The sequence below is a fragment of the Camelina sativa genome, chromosome 5 (assembly GCF_000633955.1).
Source record: "Camelina sativa cultivar DH55 chromosome 5, Cs, whole genome shotgun sequence".
Classification (NCBI taxonomy): Eukaryota; Viridiplantae; Streptophyta; class Magnoliopsida; order Brassicales; family Brassicaceae; genus Camelina; species Camelina sativa.
The window spans coordinates 4,165,602-4,176,928 of record NC_025689.1 but is presented as its reverse complement, the minus strand read 5'-3'; the positions used below and the strand labels follow the sequence as shown (position 1 = coordinate 4,176,928).

The 11,327-nt window shown below is 37.1% G+C and overlaps 3 protein-coding genes, 1 long non-coding RNA gene and 1 pseudogene across 7 annotated transcripts in view; 1 reads left to right on the top strand and 4 right to left on the bottom strand.

Moving 5' to 3' along the window:
• The window catches only part of LOC109133061, a 10,766-nt pseudogene extending 2,845 nt beyond the window's left edge, over positions 1-7,921 (bottom strand).
• Positions 1,523-2,385, bottom strand: LOC104788859. Its single transcript, XM_019245691.1, has one exon. It carries the CDS (start codon positions 2,366-2,368, stop codon positions 1,562-1,564), a length of 807 nt encoding a protein of 268 aa, XP_019101236.1. The 5' UTR covers positions 2,369-2,385; the 3' UTR covers positions 1,523-1,561.
• On the bottom strand, positions 4,372-5,753 carry LOC104785416. Of its 2 annotated transcripts, XR_767353.2 has the most exons (4): positions 5,304-5,749; positions 5,114-5,206; positions 4,784-4,998; positions 4,372-4,703 (listed from the first exon to the last, which is right to left on the bottom strand). It is a non-coding gene; the product is annotated as an uncharacterized LOC104785416 (long non-coding RNA). The 2 variants fall into 2 exon arrangements; XR_002037923.1 differs by having other exon boundaries at positions 4,784-5,206; positions 5,304-5,753.
• On the top strand, positions 8,310-9,970 carry LOC104785415 (clathrin light chain 2-like). The gene is made up of 3 exons (XM_010510622.2): positions 8,310-8,692; positions 9,079-9,232; positions 9,472-9,970. The coding sequence occupies exons 1-3, from the start codon at positions 8,397-8,399 to the stop codon at positions 9,799-9,801; spliced, it is 780 nt and encodes a 259-aa protein (XP_010508924.1). The 5' UTR covers positions 8,310-8,396; the 3' UTR covers positions 9,802-9,970.
• Positions 10,286-11,327, bottom strand: part of LOC104785414 (uncharacterized serine-rich protein C215.13-like) — a 5,700-nt gene continuing 4,658 nt past the window's right edge. For 2 of the 3 annotated variants that reach the window (XM_019245690.1, XM_010510619.1), the window contains 2 exons: positions 10,823-11,108; positions 10,286-10,743 (listed from right to left, as the gene is read on the bottom strand). In XM_019245690.1, the coding sequence (XP_019101235.1) occupies positions 10,480-10,743; positions 10,823-11,108 (550 nt within the window). In that variant the 3' untranslated portion in view covers positions 10,286-10,479. Of the gene's footprint in view, positions 10,744-10,822; positions 11,283-11,327 lie in introns of all 3 variants that reach the window. The other variant, XM_010510620.1, reaches the window with a different exon arrangement.

Below are 11,327 nucleotides of genomic sequence, written 5' to 3'. Positions count from 1 at the left end.
AGAATTGTTGTAATCTCGGGTTGAAAATCGTGGATCGGTTGAAACATAAACCATAACTAAACCGGGATACTCGTGATGAAGTAGGAAATTTTGAGCTCGAAAAAAAATCCCATTAAAAAAACAGTAGAACAAAAAAAACACAAATTTCCGTTATTACTGATTCTGATGTGAACTGCAAAACAATGTGTAAATGCATTTGTGATCTGGTTTAGTTTTAAAGTTTAGCGGCAATGTAGTGATTGAGTAGTTAATGCATTTGCAAATCTCATTTGCTTCTTGTTTGAAGTTTATTTTCAAACTTCAATTTGAATATTTTATCAACTTCACTTCAATGCCCGTCATATATATCTCTCAATCTGTCCCGACCAAAACTAACCGAAATAAAAACCTGAGCATATATAATCCAAACGTAAAAAATGAACGAAACTACAAAACACATAGAAACTATGTAAAGAAGTCTGTTTAGGAAGGGACAGTCACGCCTATTCTTAAACTTTCAACTCAGTATTTGTGTCAAATTTCTGTTTTAGCGTAGACAAAGCTTTTTCTTTTGTTCACAGCAATTTTGATATTTTTGGTTCTTCACTATATATAGTACCTATTTCATCATGTTTTTACCTTGATAATTTCTTGCGTGTATTAGCTTTCTCTTTTTCGAATCATCACAGCCAATGCTTAACAGTTTAAAAAGTCAAACTGATAGTGAACGGAAAAACAACACTTTATTTAACGGGATAGATGCTCGCTCATACATCTTTACAAATTCACCTTCCAAAAAGACAACGTACGTAGAACATGCATGCTATGATGTTGCATTTCTTAAATATTTTCCCTTGACAACGGTTCTTGAAAGAATCCCATAATGGTCGAGAAATATTACGTTTGCGAAGAGTTTAAAATTCTTTCCACCAAGAAAGGCTTCACATATGGCTCACCATCGAAATAAGCATTTAATGTGAAAAATGGTGTAGCACTCGTTGCACCAGTAGAACACTTTGGTGCCAGTATCTTTTAAATTATGTTCGCACACCTCACACCAATCTTTCTCAAGTACTTCTTCACCACATGAAGATGTGAGAAAATGTGTGTCATGCTTATACATTGCTTTGTATGGTAAGGATGCGCACTTGAAACATACAATAAAATTGCATTTGACACAATTTAATTGCTTTTGACATTCTGTTTCACATATGTGACATATAGGTTTTACTTCCGGGTCTAGAGCTAAGAACAAGGGATGTTCATGACCTTTGTAGTCAAACGGCTCAGAAATTGATGAACACCTTACATCTAGATAGAAGTAGCATCCCTTTGTGCGACACTGATATAGAAAACCACAACAACCACGATCACAAGCATCACAGCTGAACCAATCTACTCTGAGATATTCCAGAATAAGTGGATGAGGATGTAACGCATGTTGAATCCTACGGGGAGCCTTCGCACATGTTTCATGAAGAATGAATTCACACTCCATACAAGAATAGAAGTTACCTTCGTAGATAGTGAGGATGCACGCTTGCCAAAGCTTTTTTTCGTCATAACATATGCTGACCTCGAGTCAGAGATGATGGTCATGAAGAAAGTAAAGTATAACTCCTTCTGATATCATCTCGAAAGACCCATCATCTTGTGTTATGTCATCTTCTTCTAAGACACATTCAAGTTCTTTTCCATCCCACACATCCTTCCCAGTAGCACAAATTGAATGAACAACATAATCATTACATTTTTCACAAGTATATGCACCGTAACCACCGTTAACATTTTGACGACAAACTCCGCAAAACCAATCTCTGGATGGAGCAGAAGGAATGTAGGAGATACGATGGTGGTGACGTGACATCTTCATGATTCGTGGGAAATACATACAAATATTATGAGCTACAAAGTTGCATCTAACACAAACGTAGGTGGGGTTAGTTTTTCTCAACAAACCACAAACGTTGCAAGTTAAGCTTGTTTGTCTCGGAAAAAAGGTGAGTGGATGATTATGTTTTTTTGGTGGGTCTACAACAAATAATATTGGCTTCATAGCACATGTTGGATGGATAAAAGCCTGACATGTAGTACAATGATAAAACAACCAACTAGCTCTTCTCCGGCAACAGAAACCCTCGAAATAGCGAGCGTTATTAGGAGGACAAAAAGAAAGTTGGAGAGAATGCTCAGGATGGTAAGGGTGTTTGATTTTAGGTGGAGATTGAACGCATTCTTTGTGGAATCTTACATTACATTTGTTACAGAAGTAATAGTCAGTACCAAAATTTAAATGACGGCATATGTCGCAGCACCCACCATCGTTAGTATCAAATTCTTTATTGTTGCACCAAAATAGAGGGACTACATGATGATCACCAAAAGACATTGTTGCAGAAAAGACGTACTCGGGGGAAGAAGTAAACGGAGAAATGTGTAAATAAGACACGTTATTGACACGCCTGCGTCGTGTAGGGCATAAAAAAAGAGGAAGGTCACCGGAGGAGGTTGGGGTATGTGTTTGGGGTATGGGACAATACTTGGGGGATTTAATTCTCTGGTGCCCTTATACCAGAAATTCTTTTCTGCATCACCTCCACTTATTCTCACTACCCCCTTCTTTAATGAAATGACGAAACTACCCTCTAACAATTTTGAAAAGAAAATTGAACGTACAACTACATCCAGTTGTACTGGATATTATCCCTTAGTTTGTACCTCGCATAGTGGGATTCGAACTCTGGGTGCGCGGGTGCGCATGGAACTCGCAACCACTGAGCTATTGTGTTTTTCGTTGAACATTTACCGATTTAATTATATTTAACCTTTAGCAATCTTCATTAAGGGTAATATTGTCTTTTTACCATTGAGGGGTTTTTGAGAAATTGTTTTGATGAATAGGGGTATTAGAGATTACTTCCTACTTGGGGTGATAGTATACCAAAACTAATTTACCATCCTTTTCCACCTCATGAAATCCACCGTCGGAATCCATAAATGTTGTATAACAAAAATTATTTGTTATATATAGTAGCTAGCTGGATCAAGTTGTCAATATATGTCCACTATAAAATATATGAAAATTTGATTCTAAAAGTGTTCTTCTAGTTTCTACTATAATAGATCCTTAACGTGATAACATGGTGCATGCATTTTTTTGGTTATTTTCTTTTGTATATAATGACGTAATAATGTTCAATTATTAACACGCAAATAAAGAATCTCAACCAAACCTTTCTTTGCATGATCTAGTTTTCTTCATTTGTGAAAAATTCCGAATCTTTGAGATTCTCGATCAATTGATTGGTGCCAAATAGATGAGATAATATGAGACTTTATATATGAATTCAATCACGATACACATTTTTTTTTTTTTTGAATAAATGTTAAATTATAATACACATCAAAATAAGGTTTGAACAAAAACATCAAATTCAAATCACTTAACCGGAATACTCGCGATGGGATTGGAAAGTTTTGGGCTCAAAAAATTAAGCTCGTTATTACCGATTTTGCCATTTTAATTTCCAAGCTTGAAAAGACAAACAAGCGAGAGAGAGAGAGAGAGAGATGTCTGTCTTTGAAGAAGATTCCTTCGTTATATACTCAATGATGTGTAGACCTGAATCTTTGTATTTCAATTTTGAACCAAAGAAGGTATGGCTCGTTTAGTTAAACCATTCAGTCTCCACTGTTTTGGTTTTGAGATGTACATAAAGTGTGGAGCGAATGGCCGTTTCTATTTATCATAAAAAAGACTCTGATATGAAGTGCAAAACAATGTGTAAATGCAGTTCTCTAGTTGCAGATCGTTTGTCCTAAAATCAGGTCTAGGTTTCGGTGACTGGTTAAGTTTTAAAGTCCAGCGGCATTGTAATGATGTTTGACATTGACATATAACTAGGGGATAATCCCGGGCTACACCCGGGTATATATTTGATATTTTTAAATTGATTATTTTGCTATTAATTCTATTTTTAGTTTCTTAATTATAGATGCAAGAATTTGCGGACTATAAATGGTTAAGATGTTTTGGTAATAGTTAGTAATAATATTTTTTATAAGATGTTTACTTTTCAAAATTTCATGTAGAAGATATTTTCCTTTCCTCATTTTATTATAAAAAAGAAAGGTAACGATAAATGTATATATGATTTTGGGAAGACCTCCAAGCTCCAATGTTGTATTTTTGCTTGAGTCACACTATTTGAATCAAAAAGGGATTTAAAGAACTGAGTCACAAATCTTTCATTGAGATTCCTATTACTGTGCATAGTCTTCAGATGTATCAATGCTTACCTATAGGAAGATATATATAAACAATGTCAATAAAATAATTGTATGGAAAAAGCAAACACTTCAAAATATTCGAAGCAAAAAATGGATCAACATATATGTTTAACAATAATTGCATAAGATGGTAAGAATTACAATACGTTATACCACCAGGTTAAACGAAAACAGAGGAGAGGATACATTAAAACTCCAATGGTCACATGAGACATCTTCTTTGTTCGATATTGGATACTTAATTGCACCACCGTAGCTCACCATCAGTCGTTTATCTCTAGCGAAACATATGTGCCTTGGAGCTTGACCAATCTTCGTCTTCACATATGTTGCGGCTGTAGGATGATCGATAACAACGCCTTGTGCTGTTGCAACTACCGGTACCGGAACAGTGTTCTTCTCTTCTTCCAATTTTGGAGTAAAAGCGACGGTTCCTACAGGTTTGTTTGTTTTCAGTTTCCAACCCGGTAGAAAGAGAATGAGGTATGGTTGGAAAATGTTAGATTGTATTTACCCAATTCAATATCTTTGCAGGTTCGTGGTTCCATCCTTGGTAAGAGGTTTCATACTTGTCTGCTTTCTCCGGTAAGAAATGAATATACTCGATAACATGTACAAAGTTTTAAAAGAATATATTTTAGTGTTAGAAAATGATGAGACTGAATCTTCTGTTAAGAAAGGTCCCGCTTTTGGTCACTGTTAGGTATTAGTTGTCTTAACATTTGAAATCTGCAATAGGAATCCATTAACAATGTTTGATTAGTCTCGTCTCTATGCTAAACTCTATGACCAACTCCGCTTTTGCTAAATATCATATATCTATGAGTATATATTCAAGACTTACCCTATCTGATCTTGCTCCTTCTTCATTGCTCTGTAGCAGAATGTTTAGACCTAGGTGTGCTCAGTTTTTGATCGTTACCAGAGCCTCTCACATCTGCTTTTCCACTCATCCATTGTAAAGAACGAATCAATCAGATCTTGAGCTGTTACAGTTTAGAAAACATAAAGCTGACATTTAAAAAAATACTAACCTATATGTTTCTCTAAGTCAGTATATCAAAACTTGAGATAGTAATATAATGATATCAAATTTAGTAACATCTTCACAACACGTCTTCCGCTAGCTCTCGCTTGACAACCGTATTGTGCAAAAAAAAAAAACCCACTCGAATGATTCGATCCCTGTATCCTCCTCCTTGGAATTCAAACTCAACCGGATTTTAGAGAGATGCGTGATTGGGTAAGGTTAGTAGATCTTAATCTGGACGGAGACTATAACAGAGAAAAGAAGGTGAGGAGAGAACTTTAAAGAAGAATATTAACAGATGACATGAAGAGGTTAGAGAAGAAGAGATGCGTTACGAAGCAATTATGGGGGAAGACTGATCAAAGATGGCTTTATGGTTAACTTATGCAACGTGGCCGAATTTAATTTCAAATGGGCTTATTTCAATTGGACTAAACAAACATATCGATGAAGCCTTTTTGTTAATTTCTCCAGTCCAACAAATTTGTTAATTTATGCTGCTGATGTGGACACTCTCAAATGAGAGAAGACTGTGCTATTATATATAGGATATTTATTGAGCAATGCATTTGCAAATCTCATTTGCTTCTTTTTTGACGTTTAAATCACCAAAGCCATTATCAGTTAATAAATACCAAACTGAGAGTAAAAGAGAAACTTATATATATATATACTTTATTCAGAGGGATGGATAAATATGTTTAAATACATTCATATGAACATACTATACGGTGGCCTAAATCATATATTTCATATATTCTCCCTAGACAGCGGTTCTTGCAAGAACCACATAATGGTCGAGAAGTATTACATTTGCGAAGAACTTGAGCCGTTATTACCCATTTATTAAAATATTGACCGGGCATCATATATGGGTCTCTACCAATTAAGCATTCAATATGACAAGTGGTGTAACACTCGTTGCACCAGTAGAATACTTTTGTGCAAGTATCTTTTAAATTACGTTCGCATACTTCACACCATTCTTTCTCACTTACTTCTTCACCACATGAAATTGTAAGAAAGTGTGTGTCATGCTTATACATTGCTTTGTATGGTAAGGTTGCGCACTTGAAACATAAAATAAAATTGCATTTGATGCAATTTAATGGTTTTAGACATTTTGTTTTGCATACGTGACATATGGGTTTTATGCCTGCGCCTAAAGCTAGGAACATGGGATGTTCATGACCTTCGTAATAAAACGGCTCAGAAATTGAAGCACACCTTACATCTAGCTTGAAGTCACATACCCCTATCCTACACCCATAGGCAAAGCCAAGAGAACGATGACCACAAGTGTCGCAATGGACAACGTCGTAATGGACATTATTGTAAGTTTTTCTTTTGGAGACCTCCAATATAAGTGGATGAGGATGTAACGCATGTTGGATTCTACGAGGAGCTTTAGCACATGTTTCATGGAGGATGAACTCACATTCCATACAAACATAGAAGTTACCTTCATATATAGGAAGGACACACGCTTGACAAAGCATGTTTTCGTCATAAAATTTGCTAACCTCGAGTTGGAGATGATGGTCATGAAGAAAATAAAGTATCACTCCTTCAGATATCACCTTGAACGGCCCATCATCTTGTGTATATCCAATATTTCTGGTACACCTTCGAGTTCTTTTCCATCCCACACATCCTTCCCAGTAGCGCATATTGAATGAACAACATAATCGCTACACGTGTCACAAGTATATGCAGCATAATCAGCGCTAATACTTGAACGACAAACTCCACAAAACCATTCTCTAGATGGAAGGGAAAGAGTGAAGGAGATACGATGGCGATGACGTGATATCTTGATGATGTGTGGGTAATTCATACAATCATTATGAGCAACAAAGTTACATCTGAAACAAACGTAGGTGGGATAAAAAAATTTCAACATACCACAAAGGTTACAAGTTAAGGAAGTTTGTCTAGGGAAAAAGGTGAGGGAGTGGAGATGATTTTTTGGTGGGTCTATAACAAAGGGGATTGGCTTCATCGCACAGACTGGATGCATAAAAGTCTGACATATGGTACAATGATAAACCAACCAATGTGCTCTTCTTCCGCAACACAAACACTCAATTTTGCGAGACGAATCATCATGAAAGAAAAGTTGGAGAGAATGATCAGGGTGGAAAGGGTGTTTGATTTTAGGTGGAGACTGAACGCATTCTTTGTGTAATTTTACGCCACAATAGTTACAATAATAATAGTCTGTGCCGGAATTTGAGCCTTTGCATATGTGGCATCCACCATCGGCATCAAATTCTCTATTGTTGCACCAAAACAAAGGCATTACATGATGATCAGATCTCCTTGTTGTAGGAGAGACGTACTCTGGGGAAGAACTAAACGGAAAAATGTTTGAACTTCTAGAAGACATATCTTTCAACTGTCGCATTCGAGGGCATAAGAAAAGAGATTGGAGAGGAAGGTCAGTGGAAGAGGTTGGGGACTGTGTTTGTGGTATAGGACAATACTTGGGGTGATGGTACATCAATAATAGTTTGCCATCTTTTTCTTCCTCGTGAAATGCACCGTTAGAATACATGTCACACACTCTTTTAGTCTTTCTTTATTGTATGTCTGCTCAGGACTCTTTTTAAAATTATTTGTATATCAAACAGGATTGATATCAAGTTCTTAACAATTTTTCACTATAAATAATTGAAAATTTGATTCTAAAAGTTTTCTTCTAGTGGTATAATAAATAATGTTCTTCTTTTTCTTTGCATGCAAACAAAGAATAACTTTTTTTTTTTTTTTGACCTCGAATAACTTTTCTTTGCAGTTAGCTTTCGCTAAGATTTTCCGATTCTTTGAGGTTCTCGATCAATTAATTAGTGCCAAATAGATTAATAAGATTAACCTAAACCATATAACTAAACTGGAAAACTCGTAATGGACTTGAAAGTTTTGGGCTCAACAATTTAAGCCCAATAAGAAAATACAAGAAACAAAAAAAAACACAAATCTCCTTTTATTACCGATTTTGCCATTTTAATTTCCAAAGCTTTGAAAAGACAAACAAGAGAGAGAGAGAGAGATTCGCGAGTTCTTCGTTCGTTCTGCTTTTTTGTGTTGGAGAGAGATGTCTGTCTTTGAAGAAGATTCCTTCGTTATACTCAACGATGATGCGTCTGAGTCCGTTCCAGTCTCAGGCTCTTTTGACGCTGCCACTGACTCTTTCTCAGCCTTCGACGGCTCAGTTCAAGTCGATGACTCCGTCGACGATATCTTTGCAGCTCCGTCTTCTGACTACGGTGCTGCTTACTCGAACGGTGACGATGGCCTCTTCGGATCTAACGGTGAACACGACGGTCCTATCTTGCCACCTCCGTCGGAGATGGAATCAGATGAGGGATTTGCTCTTAGAGAATGGCGAAGGTTAGATTAGATCTCCTGCAAAAAAAATAAGTTTTGATCTTTCTTCTTCCTGAAGAAATTTTGGATTAAAGCAGATAACTTTAGTATATTCTCTCTTTGTTTAATCTGAGGGTTTCATTTTTGAATTCACAATTGAAGTTATCTACTAGTCACAGTTAGTGTCCATTGTTCTCAGAAGTAATCAGTTTCATTAGATCTGATCTGTGGCTTTTGCTTAGAGGTTATTGCTTGATTCGTATGTTCTGCAGTTACCTGTTGATTAGGATGTGTAGATCTGATCTCATTGTATGAAAATCTTATGTGTTCTGTTGTTAGATGCAACGTGATGAATGTGTTCTTGTGAGTGATGTATTTGTGGTGGTGCTATGGTTTATGTTTATGTGTAGACAAAATGCAATTCAACTTGAAGAGAAGGAGAAGAGAGAAAAGGAATTGTTGAATCAGATTATTGAGGAAGCTCATCAATACAAAGAAGAGTTCCATAAGAAGATTGAAGTAACTTGTCAAAACAACAAAACAGCTAACAGGGAGAAGGAAAAGGTATGTTCTTTTTGCTTACAAGATTGTTGTTTTATCATAATCTGTGTTGTTGTTGTCATGTCGTTTTGTGGAGAATTGTCAATGGAAAGTCCAATGGCTTGTTGAATTCAAGATTTTCAAACTTTGACCATCTTTAGTCTTAGTAGACTCTTAGTCAACTGTAATTGATTGTCTTCATGCATTGTCAAGTTGAATGGATTCTAAGTTTTATGTGTTTGTTTGTCTTTGAACACTTGAAGCTGTATCTGGAGAACCAAGAGAAGTTCTACGGGGAATCCAGCAAGAATTACTGGAAGGCAATAGCGGAGCTAGTTCCTAAAGAGGTTCCTACAATAGAGAAAAGAAGAGGAAAGAAAGAGCAAGACCCTAAGAAGCCAACGGTCTCTGTCATTCAAGGTCCAAAGCCTGGTAAGCCAACTGATCTAACAAGAATGAGACAAATATTGGTGAAGCTCAAACACAACCCACCTTCTCACCTGAAGCTCACTTCTCAACCTCCTTCTGATGCGGCTGCTCCTCCAAAGAATGTTCCCGAAACCAAACCTGCCGAGGCGGTTGCTGCTGCTTAAAAAAAACCCTCTTTGGTTTTCTTTTTTTCATTGTTTACATCTGTGTGAATTCGGTCTTTACATTTCATTATGTGTTATAAACAGCTGAGAGATTGTTATGGGTCATGCGTGTTATTATTAACATAACTGTGTGGTATTGAATGATATTTTCATGTTTATTTAAATTCAATCAGAAGCCATTGAAAAGTGGTTAATATCTCAAATGAATCGGTTAAAGGAGGGGTACACGTAAAACGTCAAACCGCTACTTCACATATCAAGATTGGTTTGAAACCCTCTTTGGTTCACCAAGCCAACGGAGGCGGTTGTTGCTGCTTATAAAACCCTCTTTGGTTCTGTTTTTCATTACTGACATATATGTGTGAATTCAGTCTTTGCATTTTATGATGTGTTATAAACAGCTGAGAGATTGGATGGTCCATGTGATATTTACATGTTTATTTATATCCAATCTGAAACCAATGTGGTAAATATCTCAAATCAATAGGTTAAAGGATCCATCCATTTCAGGGTTAAAACGTAGAGACGAGAGTGGAGAGGTTTACATAAAACGTTAAAACGCTACTTCACATATCATCATCATCAAACTCGTGTGATAATAAAAACTCACAAACAATAAAAGAAAAGAGAATCTCAAAGGTGAACGTTTTACAATAGGCTTTTCTTTTCTTTCTTCCTTCATCTCCCTTGTAAGCTTGCAGGGGACCTGCAACCTCTCTCGCTGCCTGCGTCGTCTTCCTTTTCACTTGCATCTAAGCAAATGCCATTGTTGTTGCAGACACTTATCTCCGAGCTAGCGTTGCTGCTTGTTGCTAGTGGAGAAGAATCTGATACATTCATCGGCCTACCACGTGTATGTCCAGATCTCACACTGTACATTGATGATGCTGGAATGTTCGTCATTAGTGGTCTCAGATTCCCTGGAATAGTTCTACGTATGTCCTGTTTTCAAAACGTTTGATCATCAGTTAAAAACACAATTCCCACCACTGAGGAAGAGAGAAGAGAGATAAATGCATACCATATGCCTTATTGCCATATCAAGGGACTTCTTGGAGAGCGTTCTTCCAAATCCTGCACTGTCTGGTGATGAAGACTTTGCAGACAAGTTACCATGAGGAGAACCCTTGTCATCTGATCTGGGAGGAGCAAGTTTCCGCATGTTTATTACTCTCTCTACCATTTTTGTGCCCATCATCACCGGACTGACATTGTCACTGGCTCTGGAATATCCACGATTAACCGCAGGAACAGAGCTACCACTAGAGTACATTGGTGCTCTTCCTCTTGATGGTGAACATGATTGCCTTCTTGGTCTTCCTCCTGGAGGACCCCCTGGCTCGACAGAACCAGAACGAGGGCTTGGAGCTCCGGGTCTGCCTCTTGTTGCTGAAAGTGGCCTTTCGGGTAATGTTGTCCTTAGATTTGGAGGAGTTTCTAATGAGAAACCAGGCATGTCTGATGGCTTCCATGGTCTTGACCTCACTGTAGGAGATGCTGCACGAGATAAAGCAGGGTTCTTAGAT

Coding starts and splice junctions, on each gene's coding strand:
- LOC104788859 (XM_019245691.1), bottom strand. CDS start 2,368: ATGTCTTTTGGTGATCATCATGTAGTCCCTCTATTTTGGTGCAACAAT.
- LOC104785415 (XM_010510622.2), top strand. CDS start 8,397: ATGTCTGTCTTTGAAGAAGATTCCTTCGTTATACTCAACGATGATGCG. Junction 8,693..9,078: donor GCTCTTAGAGAATGGCGAAG/GTTAGATTAGAT, acceptor GTTTATGTGTAG/ACAAAATGCAATTCAACTTG. Junction 9,233..9,471: donor CTAACAGGGAGAAGGAAAAG/GTATGTTCTTTT, acceptor GAACACTTGAAG/CTGTATCTGGAGAACCAAGA.